Here is a 15,933-nt window from a genome sequence, read left to right as displayed (position 1 = left end):
TATATGCGACATGTGATCTTATGTACTGTTCTTAGAAACGAAGCGCGAGTGGACGCAATATCAATAATGACAATAGTAGGACAATAATGATTTAATAGATGGATAATTTCAACCATCGCTATTCGCGATCAGGAGAATTCGTGTTTCACGAAGATAACGCAGACGGGAAAATTGAATCTACGATTATCATTATCGATATAAAATGCAACCAAAGCGTTCTGGCGGCTTTAGAAATTACAGGCTACTTCGATCGCATCGGTCGACTGTACCTTCGACAATGGAACACTGGACGAAGGCATTGCCGGCCATTCTGGCTGGACAGGTACAGATGGGTATGTGATTGTACACGGAGCACAGTGCATTTCGGCCGCACGTGCCCGGGCAAGGGTCCGCGCACTTCTTACGGATGCACGCGCGATCATGAACGCAATCGGTGTTCATGACGCACTCGGGACGACAACCCACGTAAGGATCACCCTGGTATTCGGGCAGGCACAAGCAAATGCCATTATTGCATCGTGCATTTGGTCCGCACGGATTCAAGTCACAGGGATCGATAATCGTAGGAGCAGCTGGAAAAGAACGTCGTGCGTTATAATTCACGAGGTGAATTTCTTCGAGACGAATCGTCCGCAATTTTGTTTGCATGGGATCTCTTACTTGCGATCGGTCTGGGGTAACAATTACTGAAAGGATCGCCGGTGTATCCCTCGGGACAGGTGCACACGGGTACGTGATTGTACACGGTGCACAACGAAGTGATGCTGCAGGAGCCTAAGCAGGGATCCCTGCACTTCTCGTTGCTGCAGGCAAGATTCATCGGGCAATCGGAATTCACGCGGCACTCGGGACGACAATTCGGCGGCGAGCCTTTGTAGGTCGGCAGGCAGGAGCAGGAGGCTGTGCCGCCGATATTCCTACACTCCGCGTACATGCCGCACGGGGACGGTATGCACGGGTCTTGGGGTATTACAGGATAGTCTGGCAACGGCGATTCTGAAATTCGATAATGAGGGTAATGAAGACAATGATGCGAGAAGCTGGTGAGATGAGTTATCGCACGCGTGCGATATATGGTGAGATCATGAAGTTAGCATGATGACAATCCGACGTGCATCACGTCGAATCAGGCTGGACAATGTTTTTGATAATGTCGCTCGATTTCAACGATCTCGAAATCAAATGATCGGTGATGTTAGGTGCGAGAAATTAATGGTGGCTGTGAGTCGTGCGGCGTGATGGGTAAAGCCGGTGAAGAAGACAAAGTGGTTCTTACGTGGCGCGGGGAAACACTTCGTAAAGGGATCCCCGGTATAATCGAACTTGCAGATACAGATGGGGCTGTGATTGATTACTTTGCACTGGGTGTTTATTCCGCACGGATCCGGGCAGGGCGATGCGCATTTCTGATTGATGCATGCGAGTTCCAGGGGGCATTGACTGTTCACCACGCATTCGGCTCGGCAGTTGGGAGGGCTGCTGATAAAGTTCGGGAGACAGGTGCATACGGCGACGCCGTTTACATCCCGACACTTACTATTCGGTCCACATGGGGATGGACTGCATGGGTTTGTCTGCGGGAGAGCTGCGTGGAGAAAATTATATGTTACGCGCGCACTGTTCTCCGTAGACTATATACCATACAATGTGTGAATCCGCGTTTTTATTAGTCTGCGTGAATTTAAATCGACATAGCTTGTCGGGTCAATAAACAATACCGTGAAAGAAATTAAGAATAAAGGAAAGTTGTATCTCGTAACGACGAATAACACAGGTTTACAAGGTTTTTATCACAAAAGAAGTAAGAAGTTTATCCGAAGGAATTCGGTGCGCTGAATTCAAATCTAGCCTCAGAATGGCGCCAGCGCGTCAGGATTTTGAGATATTCTAACCTAAAGGTGCAAAAATGACTGTTTTAGGGCATTATTGGAGTTTCCTCCAGGTTGCATAGAATTTTACCGACAAAAACTAAACAAAGTACCGTAAAGTACGAGTCTTGCCCTTTAATTTCCATTTTGGAACGTCTAAATCGAATTTTTTTTCACCGAGATATAGCAGATTTAAGTTTTTACTGCATACAGAAAATCAAATAAAGCGATGATGTCGGTTCATTTGAAATACCTTTTTGGTTTTGAGCAATTTTGGAAAAAAAAGTTTGTAGTTCAAAGGGTCCCGAGGGTCGCTGCTCACGAATCTGGACTTAGATTTCCAAAATTCAAGATGGCGGATCCAATATAAAACTTCCAAATCCAAAAGAATTTTGGAAATCTGAGTCCAGATTCGTGAGAAGCGACTCTCGGGACCCTTTGAACTACAAACTCTTTTTTCCAGAATTGCTCAAAAAGGGTTGAAGTATTTCAAATGAACCAACATCATCGCTTTATTTGATTTTCTGTATGCAGTAAAACTTAAATCTGCTCTATCTCGGTGGAAAAAAAATTCTATTTGCACGTTCCAAAATGGAAATTGAAGGGCAAGACTCGTACTTTACGGTACTTTGTTTAGTTTTTGTCGGTAAAATTCTATGCAACCAGAAGGAAACTTCAATAATGCTCTAAAATAGCCATTTTTTCATTTTTAGGTTAGAATATCTCAAAATCCTGACGTGATGGCGCCATTCTGAGGCTAGATTTGGATTCAGCGCACCAAATTCCTTCGGAAATCAATATAAAGTTTCACGTGATATTACATACTCTTTAATTTGTTGACCTGTGTAATCCATACTGCAAACTTTAGTGAAATGATGATTCAATTCGATAAACTAGTGTTTTGAATATTCTTTTTTAATGTGATTTAATATCATTAATTGGTGAGGCTTACGGGCTTCGACTATCGGGGAACAGTACGTAAAGGGGTTGCCGGTATGGCCAGGAATGCAAGTGCACATTGGCAGATGATTAACCGCCTGGCACTGGGCGTTCACTCCGCATGTGCCTGGGCAAGGATCTCTGCATTTCAGGGTGACGCACGACATTCTCGTCAAACAGTCGGAATTTTGCGTGCACTCGGGTCTGCATTCGGTGTAGGGATCACCTAAGTAGTCTGGTGGACAGGTACACGAGCCAACGCCGTTGTTCTCGCGGCAGATCGCGTTCAGACCGCATGGAGAAGGCTCGCATGGTTTTCTAATGTCTAGGAGCGTATCTGATATGGAAAGAGAAATCTCACTTAAACTTAATCTCTTTCGTGCATGCAGCGTTTTACCTGAAAGCCAGTGCTGGGATATTTTCCAATTACTGTCTATCTCTTTTTCTCACGATTCACATTCTCGCATCACTCTTTCGATCAATTCGGCTTCCTTATATAAGCGACAAGCCTTGTATGGTAGTGCGACCTAATTGCTTTGCGTGATTTTTAGTACCGGTTATCGTCGTGGACGAATACCTAGTGTGTCCGAGAGTTTTAGTTTTAGCGGGTAACGTGTACTGTATATACCAGCGGCGATTGTTGGGATCACTTCATCAAGCGTGTTCGATCTTTCATCAAGTCGATTAATCAAGTTAATCACGATGTATGGGGGCATGGCAACTGACGGTGAATTCTTTTTGTTAGGATCTTTAGCGACTAATCGGCATATTATTGCTTCGGGGACGGGATTGTTGTCTTATTTTGGGATTTAAATTGTAGCGGGCGATGTGCTTCTCATTGGGTTTGTTATTTCACGAGCTAGGGAGTTGTGTTCTTTGTGGCAGTAATAGCGTTTTGACAGCTCTATTCGAGAACGGTGTGCGTAGCATGATTATTGGGAGGTCCGTAGCGTATGCCAAGGTCATAGTGCTCTTACATAAAAATGGGTGGTATGACGGATTCGCTTTGGCTGATCTGTGCGTGCAGCAAACGTTTCGGTAATTAATCGCAGGGATTTTCTGGGGTTCTATCGTTTAGTTACGTCGTGTCGACTAGGGATGAGTGCAGCCAAGAGCCTATCGACTTGTAGGCCCCGCCACCAGCTTCTGTGCGATTATTTATTTGATCTCCTATGAGAGATCGGGGGTTAGGTCAGGTCAGGTCAGGTTTGGATTCGGGTCAGTAACGCTCAGGCATGGGGGTGAGTGCGTGCCGCTTGATCTTCTCTGTTAATCGTAGGGACACATATACGATGGTTATTGACTTTTAATCGGGAATGAATGCAATTAAGAGCCTAACTATAGGCCCCACCACCTCACACATGTGACGGATCGTCACCTCCTCTGTTAAGGTCTCATTCGCGACTGTGTCTCGTCGCACACGCATTCTCGCAATTAATTCTCTTCAACACGCTACTTGTTAGGGCGCTTTCCGCTCTAATGTTTCTAGAACTACGTAGAGGCACGTGTCTAATAATAATAGCAGCAGGACGGTGGTACTCATTTATAGTAATCTTTAAGACTTCGATATTTTTGACTCAGTGCGCTATGCTCGGTGTAATATAATTTTGAAAAAATTTTGAAGCACAATACAATAACACTACAATACAATAGCATAGCAATACAATAGCAATACAAATAATCTCGGCAAGTCGTGAGATCTTGAAGATCAGCAATGGAACATCGGGTGACGTCAAATAGTCACGTTGACAGGATACTTATGAGTGTTACCGTCTTGTCTTATTATCATTAATGACATCGTACGGGGGTGAAAGCACTTACCTGCCGCGCCTATGTGCAAACGGTGGCATTTTCGCGGGTGAGGGATCGTAACGCGCGTAATAGAATAAAAATCGCCTTTCGGCGTGTACTCACCCTCGGATACTCGTTCGCAAGCGCTGAATGGATTTCCGGTGTATCCGACGACGCAAGCACAAACCGCATGGTGATTCACTACGGAGCACTGAGCATTCAGACCGCACAGACCGACACACGGATCGCGACACTTTTGTTGCATACACGCTAACTGCGGCGGACACTCCGGGTTAATCGTACACTCCGGCCTGCAATTCGGCGGCAGACCGACGTAATTTTCGATACACGAACACGCGGGACTGTCACCTCTCACTTGACACTCCGCGTTGGGCCCGCAAAGCGACGGTTGGCACGGATTCGTCGGCACTGGTGGTGTTTCTGTAAAAGAGTAATTAGTAAGTGAATAATCTTACATTTAACGGTATAATAAAATTAAGATCAATTGAAAAATAATTTCTTCTGTTACGAGCAACAGAAAATAAAAAAATCGAATTGTAAATAGTGTACAATGTGAATTTCTCTTTACTAATTTTTATCGTTAATTTAACTTAGAATTTTCGTAATTATATATAGATCGTAATTATTAAATTCTATCTTGAAATGTTCGATTCATTAATATCGTGAAAATGAGGAAGGAATTTAAAGAGCTTACTTGGTTGCGGATAACATATGGTAAATGGATCGCCCGTGTAAGATTCGGCGCAGCTGCATATCGGATTATGATTGACCACTTGACAGTTCGTGTTCTGTCCACAGGTTCCCGGGCACGGATCTTGACATTTGTTATTCAGACACGCATGTGTCAATGGACAGTCCGCGCTGACAACGCATTCTGGCTTGCAGGCTGGTGGACTGCCGATTAAACCAGGCTGGCACGAGCAGACAGCGTGACCGTTCACCACCTTGCAAACGCTGTTCGGTCCACAGGGCGAAGGAGTACAAGGTTGCTTGATGGTATCTGCAAGTAAAGTGTAAAATTTCGTGTGAGCAACGTAGATTGCTATCACTGCTATCAAGCTAAATATTAAGGAAAAATAATCAAGAATATAAATAATATTTGAAAACTCACCATCCGGTATGAATGGTCGGCACAGGAGGAACGGATTTCCGGTGTAACCAGATGGACAGCTGCACATTGGCACGTGATTGACCACGTCGCAGTGAGCATCACGACCACAAGTGCCTGGACAAGGATCCACGCAGTTCTGGTTGATGCACGTTTTGATGCGAGGACAATCCGAATTCATCGTGCATTCCGGTCGACAATACGAATACGGATCGCCGAAGTAATTAGGGAGACAAGTGCATACACCTTCGTTGCAATTCGTGTTAGGTCCACAAGGCGATGGGTTGCAAAGATCTTCGGGAATCTTTGGTTGTTCTGTAATAATTTCATACGTTAATATAGTTGAGTAAAGAATTTTATGTCGCTTTAAAATAATCATAATTTAAAATTGAATAATTTTCTCGTGTAATAGTTCGTTAGTGTTAGTAATCATTTTAATAGCTTTAACATTTTTCCGTCTTCAATTATGTAATGTAGTATTCATTAATTCATGAATATTACTTATAACAGATAAGTTGTTTAATATAATACTTTAATATAATACTCTGTCTTTAATATAATACATATAGAATTATTCTTAGGAACTTGCCTAATAAAAATACGTACCAACTATTAATGTGCACAACGTGAAAGGATCGCCAGAGTATCCAGCTTGACACAAACATACTGGTATGTGATTCTGAACGCGGCAGTCAGCATTCTGGCCGCAGGAGCCGATGCAGGGATCTCGACACTTCTCTGAGATGCAGGCTTGATCCGACGGACAATCTGTATTGACTACACACTCCGCGCGGCAATTCGGTGGCAAGCCTATGTAATTCTTCAAGCATGTACACGCGGCTTGATTGTTGACGACTTTGCACTCCGCGTAAATTCCACACGGGCTGGGGAAGCAAGGATCCACCGGTGGCATCGGCACAACTACAAAATAAGATTGAATAATTCACAAGACGAACATTAAAATAGTCACGCAAATTGTTGCAGTTTCTTATTTTAATTAGACAATTACCTGGTTCAGGAAAACATCTGGAGAAGGGATCACCCGTCATTCCTTGCGGACAGCTGCAGAGCGGATTGTGATTGATAACGCGACAATTGGCTTCCACACCGCAAGTGCCTGGGCACGGATCCGTGCATTTATACTTATAGCATGCCCTGTTCTGCGGACACTCTGTGTTGACGACGCATTCTGGCTTGCAGTTCGGCGGAGTACCCGTGAAGGACTCCTGACACGTGCACACAGGTTGATTGTTCACCGCACGGCACAAGCTGTTCGGTCCGCAAGGTGTCGGCGAACATGGATCGCGGACTGTTGGCTCGGTTTCTACTTCCGGTTGGAAGGTGCAGATCGTGAAAGGATCTCCGATGTATCCGGGCTCGCAGGTGCATGTGGGAATGTGATTGATGACCGAGCACTGCGCGCGAACGCCGCACACACCCGGGCAGGGGTCCTTGCACTTGTTGCGTACGCAAGCTTTGTTCGTCGGACAATCCGCACTGAGAACGCACTCGGGTTGACAGCCTTCGTAAGGATTACCGTGATAATCGTCGATGCAGATGCAAGCGCCTGCGTTATCTCGTTGTTGGCAAATCGCGTTGGCTCCGCAAGGTGAAGGCTCGCAGGGATTGATCGTCTCTTCTGCAAAGAGAGATGTTCAGATAGATAAGTTAGAGTCAAATAATGATAAAAAAAGAGGCAAGTCAAATAAAGGAAGAAATAGAGATAGAAATAGGAAAAAGATTTTATGTGGAATAAGGAAAAAATTTCAAGATTAAGTTAAGAAGATTATTAAGAGAGAGATAAACAAGCTACATACGTACCTTCCAACACGCACTGCACAAACGGATTGCCGGTGTATCCGATCTTGCAGGAACAAGTCACCGCGTGGTTTACTACTTTACACTCGGCGTTATCCCCGCAGGATCCTGGGCAAGGATCTTTGCACTTCATGTTGATGCAGGATTTTTCCGGAGGACAATCGGGATTGATCAAGCACTCGGGCCGACAAGTTGGTGGAATACCGATGTACGTGGGCAGACACGAACACGATGCTTGTCCGTTTGCATTCTGACACTGAGCGTTTGGTCCGCATGGCGAAGGATTGCAAGGGTCGCCCTGGTCCTTCGGTTCCGGAGGTACTGAAACATCGAGATTTATATTATTTAAAAAATACTGGAAATATATCTTTCCTGCATTTGTTATAATTTTTTGCAATATTAATATTAATGTTAAAACTATATCGAATTTTTCAAGCATTGATCAATTAATGTTAAGCATGTATCAATTTCTTTTACAATTGCATATCGATTCTTCTTACTTGGCATGTCGTAACAACTCTTGAACGGATCTCCAGTTTGTCCAGACAAGCAACTGCATATCGGCGAGTGGTTTATCACTTCGCATCTCGCGTTTAGGCCACAGGATCCCAAGCACGGATCCGTACACTTTTTGTTGACACAAGCTCGCGTGGGCGGACACTCAGAGCTAACGAGACATTCCGGCCTGCAGGACGGCGGAGAACCGAGATATCCCCGAAGGCAAGAGCACACAGCATGATCCTCGATGTTGCGACACTGGCTGTTCTGTCCGCAAGGTGAAGGTGTGCATGGATCCCTCTGAGGTAGCGGCACTGCGACACACATGAGACAAAAATTAATTTCGCGGCCGAGATAATTTGATTTTGGTTAGAATTAACAACGACGAAGCTGATTCAAATAACGACTGCAAAATACTGCTGCATACCTATGGGCTGAACGCGACAGCTGATGAACGGATCACCCATGTATCCGGATGGACAGGAACAGACGGGAATGTGATTCACCACGTCGCATTGCGCGTTTTGACCGCAAATTCCGGGGCAAGGATCCTTGCACTTATTTCTCAGACATGTTTTGTCGCGAGGACACTCAGAATTCAGGATGCATTCCGGACGACAAGCCTCGTAGGGGTTGCCGATGTATTCGGGCAGGCACCTGCATTCACCGTTATCGCACACGGCGTTCGGGCCACACGGAGATTGAGCGCAAGGATCGGTGGACGGTGCTATCGTAACTGAAACAAGAAAAGATATATAATTAATTACTAATATTCCAGCAAATTAAATTTCAAAGAGGAACTGAGAAAGTAGAAGTTAAATACAACTTGAGCATTTATAACGTGGTGATTTTGAGGTATTTTCAGGTTTCATTCACCTGTCGGGATAACGCTGCACTGCGTGAATGGATCTCCGGTGAAACCTTCCATGCATGTACAGACCGGCACGTGGTTTAACACGTGACATTGTGCGTTCACTCCGCATGAGCCCGGACATGGGTCCGCACACTTCTGATTGACGCATGCGAGATGACTCTTGCACTCGGAGCTCAAGATGCATTCTGGTCGACATTGCGGCGGTACGCCGATGTAATTCGGCAGACAAGAGCACGCAGGATTACCGGAAATTATTTGGCACAAGGAATTCGGGCCACAAGGCGATGGAGTGCAGGACGGTGGTCGCTCGGTAATCGGGAATTCCTCTGAAACTGAGAAACGATTATTTTGCATACCCAGAAAGAAGAGAGAAAAATTTACCGAAATAATTTGTAGTTTTTAATCTCGTAAAATAAAAATGCAAAGAGAGAATACAAGACTAACAAGTAATATTTAATCTAATCTAAAATGTGAGAGAGGATACTGATGTTAATATAGAAATATAAAATAGAATATGTATGTAAAGCTTACTGTGTGGCGAGCAAAAGGTGAAAGGATCTCCCGTGAAGCCGGAGGGACAAGTGCAAATCGGGTTGTGATTCTTGGTGGTACATTGCGCCCTGAGTCCACAGGTGTTCGGACAAGGATCCGCGCATTTCTTGTTCACGCACGCAAGGTGCGGTGGACACTCAGCGTTAACGATGCATTCTGGTCTGCACGACGGTGGAATACCTCTGTATTCTGGTAGGCATGTGCATACAGCTTGACCATTAACCACTCGGCATTTACTGTTGGGTCCGCAAGGCGACGGAGTACATGGCTCCGCTTGTTCTGAAGAAAATAACGTATCATGTTATTTGCAAATTATTAATAATATTATAAATGAACAATCTCATATGTACGAAAGTTATTGCTATCAACACAGTTGTCTTTGATAGCTATAACACATACAGTGATAAAATAAAATTTACGTTGATGAAAATCGTATTACTGATGTCTCGTTGAAATAATTTTAATTGTACAATTAGCTATTTAATAACACTCACGTTTGATTTCTACGATCTCACAGGCGAAGTACGGGTCTCCTGTAAAACCTTGTGGGCACAGGCAAATAGGAACATGCGCTTGTACGTTGCATATAGATAGCGTTCCGCACGTGTTGGGACAAGGATCCGTGCACTTGAAGCCAACGCATGCTAGTTGCGGTGCACAGTCGTTGTTCGTCTCGCATTCCCTGTGGCAACCCTTTATAATGTCGTAAGGATCACCTATCAGATCCGGCGGACATCCGCAAGCGCCTGCTCCGTTTCTTTCGCGACATTGTGCGTTGGGGCCGCAAGGATTCGGTGAGCATGGATTCGGGACAGACTTGTCTGTCGCTAAATATAATACGATAAATACACATGAAAAGTCATAATAATAAAATATATATGAAAATGATAAGATTTTTCAATAGAAAGAAACACATTTGCAGATAATTATTTCATGACTTGATGAGATATCTGATGCTCACCTGGCGGTGGCGCCAAGTCGCAGCGCACAATAGCGTCGCCCTCGTATCCCTCTGGACAAGTGCAGATCGGAATGTGATTCTGCACGGTGCACTTGGCGAAATCGCCGCAAGCGCCCGGGCAAGGATTCTTGCACCTCTGATTGATACACGCGGCGGTGCTGAGGCATTCCGAGTTATCGGTGCATTCTGGTCTGCAGTTCGGCGGACGACCGATATAGTTCAGCAAGCAAGAGCAGGCTGGATGTGAGCCGATCACCTTGCATTGCGAGTTCGGGCCGCATGGATTCGGCGAGCACGGGTCTCCATCGCCTTTCGGCAACGGCGGTACGGTGCTGATTTTGAAGCAGTGTACGAAGGGATCGCCGGCGTAGCCGTTGGCGCAGCTGCAGATAGGGTTGTGGTTCACCGTGAGGCAGTTGGTGTTCTGTCCGCATGAACCTGGACACGGGTCCGCGCACTTGTTATCGATGCACGCTTTGTTCTGCGAACATTCAGAGCTGACGATACAACCAGGTCGACAGGTCGGAGGAATGCCGGAGAATCCTGGCTGGCACAGGCACACCGCGTGTCCGTTTTGCGTCCGGCAATTGCTGTTGGGTCCGCACGGCGATGGATCACAGGGATTGATCGGCGGAGGCAACGGTGTCACGTCCATCACCGTGCAACCGTTCACCGGGTCGCCAGTGTAACCCGGCAGACAGGAGCACGACGGGGCGTGATTGACGACGCGACATGTGGCACCCTGACCGCAAGTACCGGGGCATGGATTCACGCACTTGTTGTTCAGACAAGCTTTGCTGCGGTCACAGTCAGCGTTGGTCACACACTCGGGTCTGCAGGCGATATACGGATCACCAAAGTATTGCGGCAGACATGTGCAAGATCCGACACCGTTTCGTTCGTTGCACACGGCGTTCGCGCCGCATGGTGACGGATTGCACGGTGTGGTGTATCGTACTGTTGTAATAGGTTCTGAAGAAAATTAAATAAAAAATTAAAATCAAGAAATTAAATTATAAATAATCCGTAGATTAATTACAGATTGCAGAGTAATAATAAATATTAAATAATAATGAGAATAACAGAATAAGATAACTAAAGAATATGAAGTGCTAAAAGGAATATCTTCGTCGCTTACGACGGGTGCACATAATGTCTTGGGAAATTTTAATAACGAAGAAGAGACGTACCATCCATGATGGGTGTGCACTCCGTGAAGGGGTTGCCCGTGTAACCTTCGTTGCATATACAAACAGGATTGTGCTTGACGACGTTGCAGTTGGTATTCACGCCGCAGGAGCCTGGGCACGGGTCGACGCACTGTTCGTTTTGACAGGCCAAATTGCCAGGACATCCCTCGTTTATGACACATTCGGGACGACAATTCGGTGGGCGACCCACGTAATTTGGCAAACACGAGCATGCTGGGAAGCCGTCGATTACTCGACACTGGGAGTTCGGCCCGCACGGCGATGGGATGCACGGATTGCCACTTGGTTTTGGTGTTGATGTTATCTCTACTGGAAATCGACGTATCGAGATTTCAACGTGACATTTCTATCACGATTAGGTAACAGATTTTTAATTACAAGCCATCACAAACAAATCACAGTGATACAAATATTATTCTTCTAATCTTGTAAACAAAATTGTGAAGATGCTTGATGTAAAGCATAATATTTCATTCAATGACTCGAATGGTTAATTACTACTAATTACTCTACGCAAATTTTTTTATACCTCTTTTTAAATATTTAAAATATTATCCCAAGTGAATAGTACGAAATAAAATACTTTTGCATTTTATCGACATTATTTGTCAAGATTTGCACAAATTAAAGAAAACATAAAGTCTGTATAAATGTTTTAATATATGATATTATATTATATATATAAGTTGAGTATCTAACACACAAGCAAACCTACCCAAAAAGTACACTCCGATTTCTTCCTAATTTGGCACAAATGTAGAAATACAAAAAATATTTAGGTTATATTTTTCCATTTTGATTCCCACTTTGAGTCTCACGGGCAGTTTATAGTTTTTTAATGTTCTCACTTCAATTATCAACAAATATAACAAAAATGCATAAGAAAAAAATTGAACACAAAATATAGTTAAATAATTTTAACAAAATTGCCATAGGTGAGACACAAATCATTCAAAATTTTTTTAGTCGAGATTCCAGCCGAAATATTTTAAATACGTGCTAAATTAAAATGATTCAAATCTCGACCGAACCAGAACAAATCTGGCAATTTTAATTAAAATTTTAACAAAATCAGCTGAGATATGAGCCATTCTAAATCTTTTTAGTCAAGATTCCACCGAAATATTTCAAATCTATGCCAAATTAGTCAAAAATGGTTCGAATCTCGGCCAAGCCAAGAAATTATTTGTATAAATAATTTTTTTCAACTTTTTACATGTTTTGTTAAACATTTGTTATTTATACAAATAATTTTACGTATTTGACTTCATATTTATAATCAGCAAACCGCAAACATCTATATCTTGTATTCAATTTTATTTCTTATGCATTTTTGTTGCACTTGTTGATGATAGGAATGAGGACATTAAACAGCTATAAACTGCTCGTGAAACTCAAAGTCGGTTGAAATGAAAAAAATATGACCTAAATATTTTTTGTACTACATTTGTGCCAAATTAGAAAGGAATCGGAGTGTAACTCTTGGGTAGGTTTAATTGTAAGTGTTTAGATTAATTGTATTTTTGAGATAATTTTCGAGATCTATATTTTCTTTCTTTCTTTTATTTCCTTCGCTAATCCATCAAGCCTCACAACTGACAGTCGTAGCGCTTAGATTCAGGAGTGTCAATTTTATAAGACCTACGAGATTCTCCTTAATTTCTGAAAAGTTCTTATTGGAACTAGTGTTCTATTGTCTCAATTATAATAATATAAATATAGTAAATATATATATATATATATATATATATATATATATATTATATAAAAATAACACGTGTAATAAGAATTTTTCAGAAATTATGGGAATCCCGCTGGTCTCTTATGTAGTTGACGAACCTGAGGAACGCAGCGACTATCAGTCGCACGCTTAAACAGAAGAGACAAGAGGAAGAAAGTAGCTATAGCTCTCGAAGATCACCTCGACAATGTAAATAATTTTGACTAGACTATGAGGAAAAAAAAATTATGAAGTAGTGGTTGTAGACTTTAAGACTTACCCTCTTTAACACATCCGAAGAACGGATCGCCGCTGTAGCCGATCGCGCAAATGCAAACTGGATTATGATTGATCACTCGGCACTCTGCATTCACGCCACACGTGCCTGGACATGGATCCTTACATCTCTGATTGATACAGGCCGCGTTTGCGCCACAATCCGTGCTGACTACGCATTCCGGCCGACAAGACGGTGGGCTGCCGATGTAATTAGGCTGGCAAGAGCAGACCGCGTGATTGTCGATAACACGACAGTTGCTATATGGTCCACAGGGAGACGGTTGGCACGTATTGTCCGGTACTGGAGGCTCTGCGAAAAGATAAATCGTGTTTCAACACATTCGTCAAAAATCCGTTTGCTCATGGCAGCAACGTCGAAGATGTCACAGGAATATCGTGAGCGTACATACCTATCGGCACGTGACAAGATTTAAGAGGATCTCCGGTGTAACCGGAAAGGCAACTGCACGACGGCTGGTGATTATAAACTTGGCACTGCGCGTTGATCCCGCACGCTCCTATGCACGGATCCTTGCATTTATTATTGATGCAGGCTTTCGTGTGAGCGCAATCCGAGTTTTGCACGCACTCTGGTCGACAACCCTCGTATGGATCGCCGGTGTAATCGGGTAAACAAGTGCAAGAGCCCGCGCCATTGCGTTCTTTGCACACGGCGTTCGCGCCGCACGGCGAAGGATCGCATGGCATTTGCACTGGGAAGACGACTGTAAAGCAAAAAATGATCGTTCAAAGTATGCGAATTACAAAAAAATGATGAGACACCCAAACACTACTGTAGCAAATTTTATTTAAAAGACACCTTCAATATATATAGTGTGAATTGTTAAAATCTTACCTTTGGCACAACCTGAGAAAGGATCTCCCTCGTAACCGTCGTAGCAATAGCACATAGGTCGGTGATTTTGCACAGTGCAATTTGTATTGAATCCGCAGGATCCAATGCACGGGTCCAGACATTTCTTCTGGATACATGATAAGGAACTAGCGCAGTCTTGATCGATCACGCACTCCGGTCTACAATTCGGTGGTGCCCCAAACATACCGCTGATACACGTGCAAATTGGATGGTCTTCTTGGACACGACAATCCGCGTTAGATCCGCAAGGCGATGGCAAGCAAGGATTCTTAGTTGGAGGTAAAGGTTCTGAAAACAATACAATTTCGTGTTAGAGACATTTTGAAAATATTCGCTTACAAACTTAAGAAAAGTACTTGACAATATTTAGTGTATTATTTATTCAATTTGTAAGAGAAGTTTATATCTTGGCAATTTCTTTTAATTCTATTCTATTTCCACTTACAAAAAATGAAACTCATATATTGTTAATGGCTAAATTATTAAATATGATCGATGAATACATTACCTTCCTTGGTGCATTGAGTGAATGGATCGCCGACGTACTGACGAGGACAACTACAGATAGGGTTGTGATTGAGGACTTGACAATGAGCATTCGAGCCGCACAAGCCTGGACAAGGATCGTTACACTTTTGATTGATGCAAGCTAAATGAGTTGGGCATTCCGTGCTGACGAGACATTCGGGACGACAATGTGGAGGTGTGCCTTGATAACCCGGACTGCAGGAGCATACTGCACGGTCGTTCATTACACGGCAGATGCTGTGTGGGCCGCACGGTGATGGCATGCACGAATTCTGATCTGGCACTGCTATGAAAAATACGACTGAATTAATTTTTCGAAGCGTCGCTACATTATCATTATTCAATTTACCCAGAAAATCCTTTTCTTTATATGGTAAATTTGCACGATTCAGATTAAAAAAAGAATATTTAAGAAATAAAAAATGTAAAGAGATGTTTAGACCGAAAAATATTTACGTACAAGGCTTTTCCACTTTGCAGGATCTGAACGGATCCCCGGTGTATCCTGGTAAGCAGGAACACATTGGAAGATGATCGACGACCTCGCAACGCGCATTAGCGCCGCATACTCCTGGACACGGATCTCTGCAATGCTGATTGAAGCAGGCCAAATGACTCTCGCAGTCGTGATTAACAATGCATTCAGCTTCGCAGCCGTCCATGTAGGGATTGCCGACGAATGGTGGTATGCATGCACATTTAGCCACACCATCGAACGAGGTGCAAATAGCGTTCTTGCCGCAAGGTGACAATAAGCAAGGATCATATGGTTCAGATGGTCGCACTGTAATTAATAAAATTTCGTTATCATTAATCGTCAGCCTTCTTAATTACTGTTATTGCTCATTATGGAAAGTTAATCTAAAATTGTAAAATATTATAACTGGA

General features: G+C 43.6%; 1 protein-coding gene across 1 annotated transcript in view; it reads right to left on the bottom strand.

Annotated features, from left to right (window-relative positions):
* Nucleotides 1-15,933, bottom strand: part of LOC116845986 — an 83,177-nt gene that overhangs the window by 35,110 nt on the left and 32,134 nt on the right. Inside the window, exons 47-68 of the mRNA XM_032819281.1 lie at nt 15,506-15,829; nt 15,026-15,328; nt 14,497-14,805; nt 14,051-14,365; nt 13,642-13,950; nt 11,621-11,950; nt 10,431-11,402; nt 9,964-10,296; nt 9,449-9,748; nt 8,920-9,249; nt 8,471-8,779; nt 8,046-8,357; nt 7,549-7,866; nt 6,737-7,366; nt 6,334-6,648; nt 5,731-6,042; nt 5,314-5,619; nt 4,722-5,039; nt 2,821-3,144; nt 1,277-1,585; nt 661-996; nt 270-572 (exon numbers count right to left, since the gene is read on the bottom strand). Coding sequence (XP_032675172.1) covers nt 270-572; nt 661-996; nt 1,277-1,585; nt 2,821-3,144; nt 4,722-5,039; nt 5,314-5,619; nt 5,731-6,042; nt 6,334-6,648; nt 6,737-7,366; nt 7,549-7,866; nt 8,046-8,357; nt 8,471-8,779; nt 8,920-9,249; nt 9,449-9,748; nt 9,964-10,296; nt 10,431-11,402; nt 11,621-11,950; nt 13,642-13,950; nt 14,051-14,365; nt 14,497-14,805; nt 15,026-15,328; nt 15,506-15,829 — 7,917 coding nt within the window. The remainder of the gene's footprint in view (nt 1-269; nt 573-660; nt 997-1,276; nt 1,586-2,820; nt 3,145-4,721; nt 5,040-5,313; nt 5,620-5,730; nt 6,043-6,333; nt 6,649-6,736; nt 7,367-7,548; nt 7,867-8,045; nt 8,358-8,470; nt 8,780-8,919; nt 9,250-9,448; nt 9,749-9,963; nt 10,297-10,430; nt 11,403-11,620; nt 11,951-13,641; nt 13,951-14,050; nt 14,366-14,496; nt 14,806-15,025; nt 15,329-15,505; nt 15,830-15,933) is intronic.

This window comes from Odontomachus brunneus, unplaced genomic scaffold (assembly GCF_010583005.1).
Source record: "Odontomachus brunneus isolate Ranch 3 - 2012 unplaced genomic scaffold, Obru_v1 Obru_scaffold_059, whole genome shotgun sequence".
In the NCBI taxonomy this organism is placed as follows: domain Eukaryota; kingdom Metazoa; phylum Arthropoda; class Insecta; order Hymenoptera; family Formicidae; genus Odontomachus; species Odontomachus brunneus.
This window is presented reverse-complemented; position numbering and strand designations above follow the sequence as displayed.